Raw genomic sequence first — 14,309 nt, 5'->3', positions numbered from 1 at the left:
TTTGCAGCCAACGGTGTTTTCAGATGTGCTGGTTTTAGGTTCTTTTGTAGAAGCACAAACAGTCCAGCATGGTGGAGGAAATGACTCACCTACTCATGTAAACAAAAGGACTGGGATGCAGAAAATGGCAGCAGGTGCTGTGGATTGATAAGGCAACATTTTAAATATTTGGCTTCAACAGAAGGTATTTTGTCTGACGAAGAGCTGGAGAAGGGTACATGGATGAGCTTTTAGTTCATTCATTTCAAATGTGTCTTTTTCTACTAAGCTTGCTTTGCTTTACAGCATTTTGTAACAAGGAGGCATGCTCCATACCTATGGATAGGTTTTTCAAGCACTGTGGTTTGCATTGTGGGATGCAGGCCAGGAATGTCCTGGCACTTTATGGTGTCCAGCTGACTGACAAAATCATTACGTTGACTGCACACTTGACAGTTTGATTGTACTAAATGTCTTATTGCATTTTTGGTAAGAATATTTTCTTATTCGTTGAATAATTTTGCAAACATTTGCTCAATAAAACAATGGCAGCAGATAATACTGCTGCTACTACTATTAATAGATATATAAAATAACACTGTGTACATTTACCGAATGTATGTAAACCACAAAGCAAACCATGTGTTGGTTACAAACCAAAAAATTGCCCCAGTCATGACAGCATTGACTGATATTGTCCCTGCTGAGATGAAATGGTTGAGGTTGGAATATTGGAAAGTACTAAATCTGACATTTACAGGAATGGTAAATTAAGTAGATGCACAAACTAAGTCCATGTTTTGCAGAGATGTATATTCCTGAACCCACCAACATCCCTATTGAGAAGACAAATCACCGAGGAAGGAAAGAACATAACACCCCTCAATGGCCAACACCCAGTGAGAATGATATTCTCCACCATAGAGGTGAGTACCATTTGTTGTCTACCACCTCTTTTTGTATAATTTACACGAGATGCGGCTTTCAGCCTGTGTGATTCAGAATTTATGATGCTGTAAGGAACATGCTTCAACAATTTTAGGCATTCATGTAATTCTTTTTCTCAGTTCATATTGCCAACTGTTGATTATGCACAAACACAGGAAACACAGTATCTCCACAGCGAAGGCAACTATTATGTTGCTAAGATAAGCTTAACGGTAGTCTGTGGCATCTTACACAATTTCTGTGTTTACACAGCAACACAAATCTATGTCTTAAAAGGCAATCCTTATAATGTGTCTCTGAGTTACAAGCTGACCTGTATAAAAAATTTATTCTGCCTTACATCAATAATATGCAAAGTTTTTGAGGGAATGGTCAGGAATTATGTTAAAAAATCTGCATGTGAAAATGGTATGAAGTACAAACCAGCATGACTTGATGAAGAACCGTTATTGCCAGACAAATCTGTTGACATTTTATGAGGAAGTAAGTTGTAAGGTGGACAGGGGAATCCCAGCTGATTTATTCTTTCTAGACTTTGCAAAGGCGCTTGACACAGTACCCCATAAACTACTAATTTACACATTAAGGGGTCTATTCACGAAGCTTTCGAACTCCTTCTGCACTCAGCATGTTCGGCCAACCCGAAGCCACTCGAAGCAAGCCGATGTACGGCTGTAATCAGCCGTACCAGCCTGAAGTGAATAGCCGAACAGTGTTCGGCTCACTTCACTTCAGATCAGTCATTCACTCGGCTGCCCTCGGCAGCTTGGTGAATAGACCCCTAAGTTTGATTGGCATTAAAGAACCTATATGTATATGGGTAGAAAACTGATTGCAGGACCGCATCCAGATTAATTAATTCTCTAAATGGTCCAAAGTAGTGAGTGGAGTCTTCAGGCCAATTCTGATTATACCATAAATTATCATTCAGAAATTATTTTGAGGTGGGAATAAATAGCTCCCTGTTAGTGGATACAAAGCTATGCAGGGAAATAAGTTCGCAACAAGACATAGAATTCTTGCAGCAGGACCTTGATAAAATTGGAGAGTGGGCAGCAATGTGGCAGAAAAATGTAAGGTTATGTACTTGGGAGCTAAGAACATGCATGCTAAATACACCATGGGTGGGGTTTGCTGGGGAAAATGGAGATGGAGGATCATGAGGTCCGTCTAGACCACAGACTCAGCAATAGCATGCAATGCAATGCTGCATCTAATAAAGCTTGTAGTACATTATCTTGTTGTAAAAGAGGGATTTATTCACTGTATAGAAATATAATTTTGCCACTTTACAAAGCACTGGTAAGGCCCCATCTTGAGTATGTGGTTCAGTTCTGGTCACCAATCTTTAGGAGTGATGTCCATAAGCTAGAAAAAAAATTCAGAGAAGAGCAGCTAAATTAACACCTAGACGTACACTTTAGGCCCCCGCCACTAAGTGCCCAAATGACTGCCCACATACACTATACGTTAGTAGGTATTTGGGGATCTGTAATGCCAGTAACCGCTGACAATGAGTATTGAGGCATCCATTAATGAAAAAGTTAAGGTTTTACAGAAGCTTACAGTTAAGCTTTGAGGCTAGGTTCACACCTAGGCAACACCTCACCGCGTGGCAATCGTGCACTGATTGCCGCGCAGGCCAGGAGTCGCCAAGGTGTAAAACAGCCACGTGTCGTGTATCACAAAAAAAAGGTACTTGTACCTTTTTTTTCTGCAATTGCCGTGCAGATGTCCCCCCATTAGAATCAATGGGGCCGTGCGGCAATCGCTGCCTGCATTGTACAGGACCGTGCGTCCCGGGTGTCGTGTGGTGTAGTGCAGTTGTGAACCTAGCCTTACGGGTGTCTGGCAGTGATAGAGTGGTAATTACCACACTTGCTGATCCCAATCTGTACCGGATTTTTTCTAAATGTTTCAGAATAGAAACATTTAGCTACATGTTTCTATTCTGAAACAATGCTGCATGCTTCTGATCATTCTGGGAACAATCAAGCATTTAGTGACACTGATCCTGACATGCTGTAGGCAGCAGTTTTACTAAGGTTATTATTGGCTGTTCCTAAGTTTGGAGCAACCTAATAATAACCAAAAATTAATTAATTAAATTATTAGGCAGTCGTAGTTAGATTGAGTAACAATGACTGCTTGATATAATTAAAAATAAATAAAAGTATAAAAAGTGGAAAGAAGCTGGCTACGCCTATGCTCTCGCGGTGCTCGTGCGGCTGCCGGCTGAATGTGGCAGACACTGCAGATGTAAAGGGGCGGGGCACCTCTCTCCATGTGCAACGTCGGCCACACGAGCACCGTGGGAAGACAGGACGCCGGGGCCTCTGGGACGCACTGGAATGTAAGCCGGACGACTCCCTGCGTTCAGGGGCGGGAGGGGGTGTGGGGTTGCATTGAAGTCAATGACACTGCAGCCATGCCCCCCACCCACAGCGTGATCATCGCACCCAGAACGCAGGCACATTAGTGCCTGCATTCCGGTCCAGTGCGACCTGCAAAAATAGTGCTTGCAGCATTTTTCCGGATCGCACTGGACTGGAACGCAGACACTGATGTGCCTGGGTTCCGGGTGCAGGCGATCGCACTGTGGGCAGGGTGCCTGGCTGCAGTGCCATTGACTTCAATGCACCGCCACGCCCACACTTGCCCCTGAATGCAAGTGTTTTTTCGTTGGTAGATATCATAGAGCTCATCATTTGAAAAGTAGATCTCCAGATGAAAAATTGTGTGCGCCCCTGCCGTAAGGGGAATTTTACTTTGAGAGTGGTAAAAATGTGGAATACACTTCCACAGGTAGTTGTATCAGCGGGAAACTTCATCAAAAAACACTGGGATGACTTCCTGAGTTCACACAACATACAGGGTTATGGAAATTACTAACTTTATAAGCACACACTATATAGGTTGAATCTGATGGACCCGTGTCTTCATTCACCCTCACCTACTATGTATTGTCCAGGTGCACTATTCGCTAGGAAACTTAACCCACTATCATCATATACTGCAATACTCAAAATCAGGAAACCTGATAGCTCTCTCAAGAATCCCCAAGACTTTCCTATCCTGTACTGATCACAAACTCATAGGGAAACTTTGGAACATGTGCTAACAACAGAGGAAGTCCTACTTGCTATCATGCAGTTTAAATCTTCTGAAACTTCAAACCAAAATGGCTTTACTGCATTACATTCCACAAAACATTCACCAATGTTGCACCTGGTTACAATATTTAACACTCTGACAGGGTACAACCCTGACACAGACTCCAATAGAGCCCACATTTGCATGATTCCTAAGCCCAATGAAGATTTAAGTAATATCACAAATTACAGACCAATGTATTTAATCAACTGTGACTGACAATTGTTATTCAGCACAATGGATTTGTGGAACAGTATATTCATATAAACCAAGTGGGTTTTGCTCCTAATATACAAGCATTGAACCAAATGAAAATGGCTATAAATCTGTTTATGAAAACTGCAAAGAGGAGGTCAATAGGAAGAGGATGATACTTTCCCTTGACCTTCATAAAACTTTTGGTAGCTTATCATGGCAATACCTTTTCCCACACACTGACCAAATGGAACTTCCTTATTACACTTATCCATACCAATAGCGCACATCATGGTGAAAGCCAAATCTGATACTCTTCACATCTATACGGGCACTAGACAGGGATGCCCTTTGTCAGCCCTCTTATTTTACATAGTTATTGAAACCCTAGCCATAGCGCAAACTACAACATCTTCAGCACCATCAGAATGGATTCGCATCACAAAGGTGTTCTCTTCCCAGATGACTTCCTGCTGTATATTACTTCTCTAAATACTAGTTTACCTAATTTGTTCAAAACGCTGAGAGATTGCGGGAATATATTGGGATGTGAGGGGAAGCTTTAAATGTCAGTTTAAACTACTCTACCCCCTATGGCGATCGTACAATTTTCGGCAAGTTTTCCAGCGTGCTAGGAAGACGAAAGTCGTGCGACCATACAGTAGATGCAGTCCCACGCTGCCCATACACTTGCTGATTATCGTACGATCGCGGGATAACCCGCGATTATCGTACAATAATTGGCAGGTGTATGGGCACCTTAATGCACCTTTTGATCATCTATAGTAATTAATGAGATGACAGACTCAGATTCAAACCTCGCCTTCTGGAACTCGGTGCTATTAGGTGGACTTTAATTTTGCTTATATTAATTGCATTTGTATTGTATTTCTGCTTTACATGTTGGATGACACAGAAGCAAGACTACAAAGACGTATGTTTGTATTCTTTATTGTATATCTTTATTGTAAATTAATAAACTAAGACTACATCTCTAAAGTGTTCATTTCAGGCCAGTTTAGGACACTGGTTCACAAAAAGGATGTTGCAAAACTGGAGTTCAGAGGAGAGCAACTACATTGACTAGTTAAATTGTACCTGTGCACAGACTATGGGCATTTAAGTATTTGCATTTAATTAATTTTAATTTCTTATTTTTATACAGGACTTTAAGTCATAGACCATTGGGTTATATGCAACTCTATTTAGGTGACTGGACACTGACAACAAAGTTGTTAAGACAGTCCTATATAACCCCTCCCACTCCCAGCAAGCTTCAGTTTTTAGCTAGTGTCCTTAGGTGTTGGACATTTTATCTCTCCTGAGGTAAGAGAATGGGTTTATACCTGTAAAATTTGTATGCGACTCAACTGTTAAGGTTCTGGCTGCATTATAGCCACTGTGGCTGATTCTTGCAGCTTCTACATTGTTGCCCTTCAGCTAAGCCTTGGGAACCATACTCAGACCCTGCCAGTGTGGAGATGTGGGGTCAGCCTGTAATGTGGTTCAGAGAGCTGGATCCTATATCACGTGCTCAACTTGGCAGATGGTACAGAGCATTACTTCAACCACAGAGTGCTATACAGGATTCACTTTTTGTCCTTGTCCTGAAGAATCCCATAGGGGGCTCCGTGTCTCTAGCTCCACCATTGCTAAGTGAATTAGGCTAGTCTTTACTTGAGCCTAAGGAACAGAATGGGTGCTTCATGGACTTTCCAGAATCAGGCTTCTGTTTCTAAAGGTGGCCATACACTCTACAACCATCGCAAGACTTTAGTCTTGCGATGGTTGTACAGGGATTAAAAAAACGTACGATCTGCCTATCTTGGACAGGCAGATCGCACTCTCGATCATCGCAAGCCCGCCCCCCCGAGGGGCGGGCTTCCGATGACCGCAATGCTGAACGGGCAGTGTGCGCGTGCGCACACCGGCCCGCTCGGCATTTGTCTTCCGAGCACCGTTCTAACCAGCCGAGAATCGTACGATTCCCGGCTGGTTTTCGAACATGCTGGTTCGACAGAAGACGTGCGACCGACAGAAGACGTGCGACCGCCATGGGCCTGTTTTCTGTGTTGCCCACCCTTCAGATAACTGTTTTTAGACACCCCATGGACTATTATTGAGAGTCCTGTACTGTACAATTAAAAAAATAGGAATTTTAACTTACCTGTAATTTCTTTTTCTTGGAGTACAGTTCAGGACATAGGTTCCTCCCCTTTGTGTGGTCTATGCCTATTTTATTCTAAAAAACTGAGGCTTTCTGTCATTGTGTGTTGGGGGAGTTATCTGGGGCTGTCCTGCCAACATTGTTGCCATTGTATAATGATCTAAAGATAGCTGCCTATAACCCCAAGGACTATGACAAAGTCCTGTACTGTACTACAAGAAAGGGAATTTACGGGTAATTCAAAATTCCTATTATCAAGCAGTTAAGGAGCTTTAAATCAAGTCTTAACTGAGCTTGACATTAAAACGGAATGTTTCTGCTTAGCTCTGGTGACAAGTCAAAAATCCTGGATTTCCCCCTCACTTTCTAATGGGAACAGCTGTTCCAGTGACATCTGTCAAAGAAACTCCCCTCACTTTTTTGTAGATTTACTTTCATTTCCTGTCATGTCTCCAGGACAAGAAAGAAATGGGTTTACATCTTCTTACTCTTTTTTTCCTAAAAAATGGCAATATGTACAGTTGAAAGCTCGTTTACTGCCTGTAAAAGAAAATGTAAATACTTTAATGTTCATACTCTGGACAAAGGTGCAGTATAAGCTCTGAGACCATTTTAACATCTGCCTAATTTTTCACCAATATTATTAATGATACAGAAGGGATGTATGTAAGGGAGGCTTTTTTTTATGATCTTGTCTTGAGTTATTTTATTGTCTGTATACTTTCATGTATATCTAAAGCCAACATTTTTATTCTAGTTTTGGAGCATAGTAGGGGAGGACTTCCTGTCCTATAGACAGTTGTCACAAGAACATTTCCCATCTATTCCTGTTCTAGTGACAACTCACAATTTAGAATTTTCCTTCACTTTTAGCTGTGTTTAAATTGGTCACTGACTCTCACCAATGGGGGAACAAACAGCAATACATATCTGACAGGGTTTCTAAGCATTCCATACTCTACCAAAAAAAAAAGTCTTGTGTGTTGGCTTTAGATCTTTAGATACGCTTCTAATGCAAAAAGAAGTAAATGTAGAATATATTTTTTTTTCCCATTCGACCAGTGATACCATAGTTATAAAGTTCAAAATTAATTCTACAGTTTGTGCTGTTTTTCTAGGAAAGAGGGATAGAGGGGGTGGCATGTTTAGGTGGAATTGGGATTTAGAGTAGCATGTCTGTTACATACTATAATCTCTTTTAAGCATTGCTGCAGTTACATCTTTTTAATTCTTGTAGAAATGGGACATCTAAAAGTGAACTACAGGGAAGGAGACAGATCTCGACCCAGTGAAGACGCCTCTCTTCATTCAGTTGCATGGGTGGCAGTCCCAATAATGACAGCCCTTGTCATCATCATAGTCCTTCTTCTCATCAATCAGAAAAAGCAGTGGATTCCAGTACCTTGTTACCGGACTCCTACCAAGGTATAAAACTTCTGTTTATGTGAGATATACTATGTATATGTGTGTGTGTGTATACATATATTTCCTTCTATCTATCTAGTCTGTCTGTATCTGTCTATCTATATTAGTCTGTCTGTCATTATCTCTTGTCATCAATTATCACAGCTGTCCAAAAAAACAATATCTATAGTGGGTCCTTATTTCCTGTCCTTCTTACTGTAACTCTCCTATATGTAGCAGAAAACCAGAAAAATGTATGTAACTGATTGTGTGCTACATTTTAGGATATCTACAGTTTCTCTGCATCACCTAAGCATTCGCCTACTTTCTGTTTCTCTCCCCCTTTGCAATTATCTGCTCTATCTCACACACACACACACAGAACAGAGACACTCCTTCACAGCAGAACACAGACAGAGCACACACTCAGTTACGCTATCTTGGTTTTGGCATTTCCAGATTTCTACCTTCAGTGTGCTGGTGTTCTAAGCCAGCACAAAGGCAGATAAAGGACTTTTTTTCACAAGTCTGTATTTGACGGACACGGAGGAGGCATCAGCGTCTAAAAGCCCTCTGATAACTCCCTAAAGAAAGCCTTTCACCGCAGTAAAAAAAAAACAATTAAGTATTAAAAAAGAGCCCTGTCCTCACACACTTTCTTCTCCTTTTTTCCTGTTACATACCCAGTCTGTACATTGTGCATACTGTCATAGGCGTCTCTCACTATCACCTCTCCCAAACTTTTGGTGCACTCTCATACCCTCTGCAATCCTCTGAAGTACGCATTGCTCATTTTCATATCCTTAACACTCCTCTCCTGCACATACTGCCTACCATCATACCATCTGCATTTCTCCTGCACATACTGCCTACCACCATTAATTTCACACTTTTCTCCTGCACATATTACCAACCTACGCGACTGTCACACCCCACACATTGGATGCACCTTCTGCACTGCTCCCCTACACTTACTGCCTGCTGCTTTACTCTCTACACTCCTCCCCTGCACATACTGCCTACTATCATACCCTCCACACTCTTCTCCTTCACATACTGTCCGATGTTATACCTAGACACTCCTCTCCGGCACATACTGCCTGCTCCTATACCCGCTGTACTACTTCCCTGCACATACTGCCCACTCTCATACCCTCTGCACCCCACCTCTGTACATAATGTCACTAAAATACTTCTATAGCATTGTTTCTTATGTATTAAACATGGAGTCATTGGTTGACAGCTTTACTTTACCATTAGCGAAACTTAGATTTTGACTCTTCTTGCTTTGCTGGTCTACATTGGATTATCCCAGCAGTGTGCCCCCATGTTTTCCATGTGGTTGTTAAGCTGCCACTGATTGACCATTGCCAACACTGTAATTTGTCATGACTGCATTCAGTAGTAACTATTATGTCTACATATGTATGCATTCCTCCTATTGAATGAAAAAAGTTACCAAAATATCAGGACTAGACTGTAGGAACTGCCCTCCACCCCAATTGTTACGTATAACACTAAAATTTTGCAAGTGGGCACAATATCTTTGGACTCACTTCTTGAAGCTTCCAAAGGGCATATGAGTTAATATAAACACTGTGTGGAGCCAGTGTGCCCTTGACCCACCTTTCATGGGAATAGTAGTCCATATGCTATACGTTGTGCTGGGCTTGTATGCCTGTTTGAAGGCAAATAAATTAAATAATCATCCTTCGCCCACTAACTACCGAAGTAAAACTTCTATCCCGCTTAAATCCACTGCAGTAATATGTTACTGCAGGTAAAATACTCCATTACTTTTTATTATTATTATAATTACCTTTGAATTTGCTGTGTACATTTTTGGAACTTGAAAAGTCATGGGGGGGGGGGGGATTTATCAAAACTGCAGCAGTTGTCCATAGTAACCAATCAGCTCCTCTTTTCAGTTTGTTCAAGTTAAGCTAAAGATAGAACCAATTTTGATAAGGTTTCCTCTTCTATAAATAAGCCCTTACAATCTACGATATACTTGCATGTTTCTCTATATTAGATTACTGTACATTGCATGCTGCCATTCCTTGTGGAAGAGAAGCATGTTTAAAGCACTAAACCAGAAAACTAATATTGTGAATATTTGAATTTCGGCCCAAGGCAATATCGCTTGCTTTGTGTGTCTGCTCACACAACCACATTCAGAACATTCCACAAGGGAATGTAAGATTTAGGTGTTCCAAGAGAGCATTAGCATTTTTCCTGTGCATTTAACCCTTTCCACACAGGTACATGCAGTTTAAAAGTACATGCTTAAAAGACATTGAAATGGCAACTTTAAATTATGTAAAGCTTAGCATCACCGGCAAAGCATTTTTGATGATAGGATTGTATATTGGTACATTTAGTCAGACAAAACACAAATGTATAAACTCTATTATTAACTACAGTAATTGGTAAGCATTAACTACTATTTATGGCAATCTACTTTTATTATCTCATGAAAGTGGAGCTATAGTGCAAAATCAGCGCTAAGAGTAACTCTGCAGTTCAGTAGAAGTTGGTTTAAAATGTACAACTTCAGTCAAGCATATACACTGCCTGGCAAAAAAAAAAAAGCCACACACTCTAATATTTAATTGGACCACCTTTAGCTTTGATTATGGCACAAATACGCTGTGGCATTGTTTCGATAAGCTTATGCAATGTCACAACATTTATTTCCATCCAGAGTTGCACTGATTTTTCACCAAGATCTTGTAGTGATGATGGGAGAGTCTGAGCACATCCCAAAGATTAGTAATGAGATTAAGGTCTAGACTCTGTGGTAGCTAATCCACGGGTGAAAATGATGCCTCATGCTCCCTGAATCCCTCTTTCACAGTTTGAGCCTGATGGATCCTGGCATTGTCATCTTGGAATATGCCTAAGTCCTCAGGGAAGAAAAAAATAATTGATGGAAAAACCTCGTCATTCATTATATTCGGGTAGGCAGCTAGCCTCATTTTTGGGGGACGTAACATTGCTGAACCTAGACCTTTCATCCAATGGAAAGCTCTTGCCTATTTGCTTAGCTTAATCCAGGTGGGGACTTTTGTTTGTCCAGGTGGTGTATTTGATAAATGGAGATCTTGGTACAATCTAGCAAATGTATTGCATGTATACAGGGTGCATTCTGTGTACCAGTTATTGGCATGGTCACTGGTGTGTGAAATACCATGATTATTTATGTCTGTCTAATTGATGGGATCTTTGTGCACATGTGAAAAGGAGAAAATAAAATTAACGCTACAACTGTATCTAACATAATATAGATTTAAAGTAGTGTTTAGGTAATACGTTTCCAAAAGTCTAACTAAAGTATCAGTCAAAAAAAAATATTTATTTCAGTTGCGGGTGCATACCAACTTTAATTTATTAATATCTTAAAGCTCCAGTCCAAACGCCTCTTCCCCCAGGCCGCAGAGAACTTCTGCACACTCTGTGTGACAGTAGCAATTGCTTGGCAGCTGTCCAGCACATCCCCCCTCTTGCTGAGAGCACTAGAGCTAATAGTAAGACGTTTATAAATCATAGTTTTTACGCAACCTCAATAAAAATATTTTTGCTGGGACATGAATTGGACCTTAACCCTTTCACTGCCATCAACGTAAGGATTGCATCAGTGGCAGCACCTATATGTAAACAGACTCAGCCAGGAGTTTGTTTGCACTTTCACACTGCACTGTTGACTTGCTTCTGGAAGTGATTTGGACTGCTGTAAAGCTGACAGGAGTGTCACCAAATAGGAAGTGAGGGAGAATCTGCAAAAGTAGCATAGACAGAAATAAAATCTGACAGGGATTCTAGCATTCCCCATTTTGCTGAAGAAAAGTATTTTTTTCCGTCTGTGTTACTGTTGGAGAGTGCCACACTCCAGCATGCCTTTTAGTGTAATAAACTCATGTTGTATCCAAGTTGTGATCTGAATTTAACATAATAGTGAGGTCCCCTTCACTTACATTATGTATCATATGTACAGTTTTTTTGTCCCTTAGATTTCTCAAACCTGTTGCAGTTTTTTTCATCCAAATTTAGACTTTTTGACCAAAGTTGTATGCAGAAATTACTCTGGGATGGGACTATTTAAAATGTGTATTTATCCACTGTTAACACATCATATACTGCTGTATTGCGCAACACATCATATACTGCTGTATTGCGCAACACATCATATACTGCTGTATTGCGCTTCAATCTCCTTAGATCATTTTTACCAGAACCCAGTAAGTTACCACTTGTTCCAGTTATTGTGCTAAATGCATACATGCACCATGCAACAGGTGACTTCCTCAGAGGAGAGGCGAACATTCTCCTCTGAGGAAGTCCCCTGCCACAGAAGAAATGCATCATGGTTACACATGTGCTGTTTTAGTTTTCAGCATTGCTAACAACTTGATGGTATCAGATGTTGCAGGGCACACACATGCGTTTATGTGATAATGCTAAGTGGATTAATTTGGAGAAGATTCAGTTACCTTCCCATTCGACATGTGAGACTAGATGAGGACATTAGGGTGATAGAACTTCTAAAATTGCGGCACAATAAGAGATTACTCTAGAATTCCAACATCCTGTGGACACTGGAATACTTAAGGAGTCTATAATACAATATTGAGTTAACATTTATATCGGCATGCCAACAGGAACACTATAAAGACACTATGCTGTAAAGGCAAATCCATAGTTCTGCCATTGTACAAAACACTGGTCCGACCACATCCCGAGTATGTGGATCTACATCCATCCACAGAAAGTATGTTCTTCAGCTGGAGAGAGTCCAGAGGTGACAAGGCTAATAAGGGGGTTAGGGGACCTCAACTATGAAGAAAGACTGCAACCATTAAACTTGTTCACTATTGAAAAGAGGAGACTGAGAGGGGACATGATATTAATGTACAGCTTGTTTAATGGTGGTGGGATAATTAGTAATAATCTGTTTACTGTCAGTTCAGTCAAGAATACAAGAAGCCACCATCTGAAACTGGAAGAGAAAAGGTTTAATCCTGAACAGCAAAGTGGATTCTTTACTGTGAGAGCTGTAAAATTGTGGAACTCCCTTCCACAGACAGTGGTATCAGCAGAGAGTATGGAATCATTCAAGAACTATCTAGAACTACCTATCTTTTCTCAGCGCACAAGATAGACAGGGGTACAGGTAATCTTGGTAACACACACACAAAACCCAAAGGTTAAAGTCGATAGACCTGTGTCTTTACTCAACCATACCAACTATGTAATAACTGTAATCAATATTGTATCATACTGTATATAAAGTAGTGTGGCATATTTGAGAGAAAAGCACCTACCTATTCATGTTGAATTCAGATCGCAACTTCAATGTAACATGAGTTTATTACAATAAGAGGGATGCTACACATTGATTTTGCTATAATACTGTGTATACCACTGGAAGTTTGTCCAGAGTCATTAGTGAGTGCATTCACAAATGAACACTTTAAGATTGAATTGAGAAAGAGTGTACCCTTTTGGAAGACTATTATTAGTCTCACACACAGTAAAGATGCCTACTATGGTGATATTGGCAAATTCACCTGGAACAAACATATTTTTGAATGCAACAGTATCACTTGTGCACACGGTTGTTTGTAGGGATGCCCTCATACCATTTTTTCAAGGCCAAGGCCAAGTACAAGTACTGTCCCTCAGGTACTTGTCGATACCAATTACCGATACTTTTTTTTTTTATTAAAGGTACATGTGAAATTTTTTCTAAAACAATACAGACTAATGATTTTAAGGCAGTTTCTTTATTATTATGAAGAATTATAACTCAATCCATGATTATTCAGCAACGGAGAATGGCAACCATCAAAAGAGGACCTCAGATTCCATCAATCCATAATTATACAGCAATTATACAGGGCTGCATACAGATCTCACCAGGGCTGATTGCATTTTTACATTAAGTAAATTGATTTCCAAAAAGCAATAGCCAATTGCAAAATAATTAGACAGATTGTAAGGAGAAATACCAGAACAATGACGCCGAGGTGTGAATGGGGCCTAAGCGCCTTCAGCAATAGTCATAGCAGAAAGTCACCCAGCCAGTGACAAAGTGCTGGTTACAGCACACTAGAAAAGTCAGCGTGCATGTATACATATACACACAAACACACTCATGCATGTATACTCATACATTTACACACACACTCATTCATGTATACTTATAGTTACATAGTATTTCTTACTAAGAATTACAGGCCTACAATATAAACAACAAATTTCCATGCAAAAAATTGTACCGCTTTTGGTACAAAATTCCTGACATAATCATAGAGCCAGGGAGGTTAATATATTGGTAGAATTTTTTGGGGTTCTTTTTACTATCTATGGCGATATGCTTTTCACACTCCGTTTTAGCTTCCCGGATTACTAGTTTGCATTTTTTGTTGCATTCTTTGTAGTTAAGGAACGCCAATGCCGTCCC

General features: G+C 40.4%; 1 protein-coding gene across 1 annotated transcript in view; it reads left to right on the top strand.

Annotated features, from left to right (window-relative positions):
* Positions 1 to 14,309, top strand: part of CRIM1 (cysteine rich transmembrane BMP regulator 1) — a 615,863-nt gene that overhangs the window by 599,413 nt on the left and 2,141 nt on the right. The window contains exons 16-17 of the mRNA XM_018565709.1: positions 786 to 905; positions 7,680 to 7,867. Coding sequence (XP_018421211.1) covers positions 786 to 905; positions 7,680 to 7,867 — 308 coding nt within the window. The remainder of the gene's footprint in view (positions 1 to 785; positions 906 to 7,679; positions 7,868 to 14,309) is intronic.

Source organism: Nanorana parkeri, unplaced genomic scaffold (assembly GCF_000935625.1).
Source record: "Nanorana parkeri isolate BGI_ZX_2015 unplaced genomic scaffold, ASM93562v1 scaffold876, whole genome shotgun sequence".
NCBI lineage: Eukaryota > Metazoa > Chordata > Amphibia > Anura > Dicroglossidae > Nanorana > Nanorana parkeri.
Note: the sequence above shows the minus strand (reverse complement) of the source record. Positions and strands in the feature narration are given on the sequence as shown.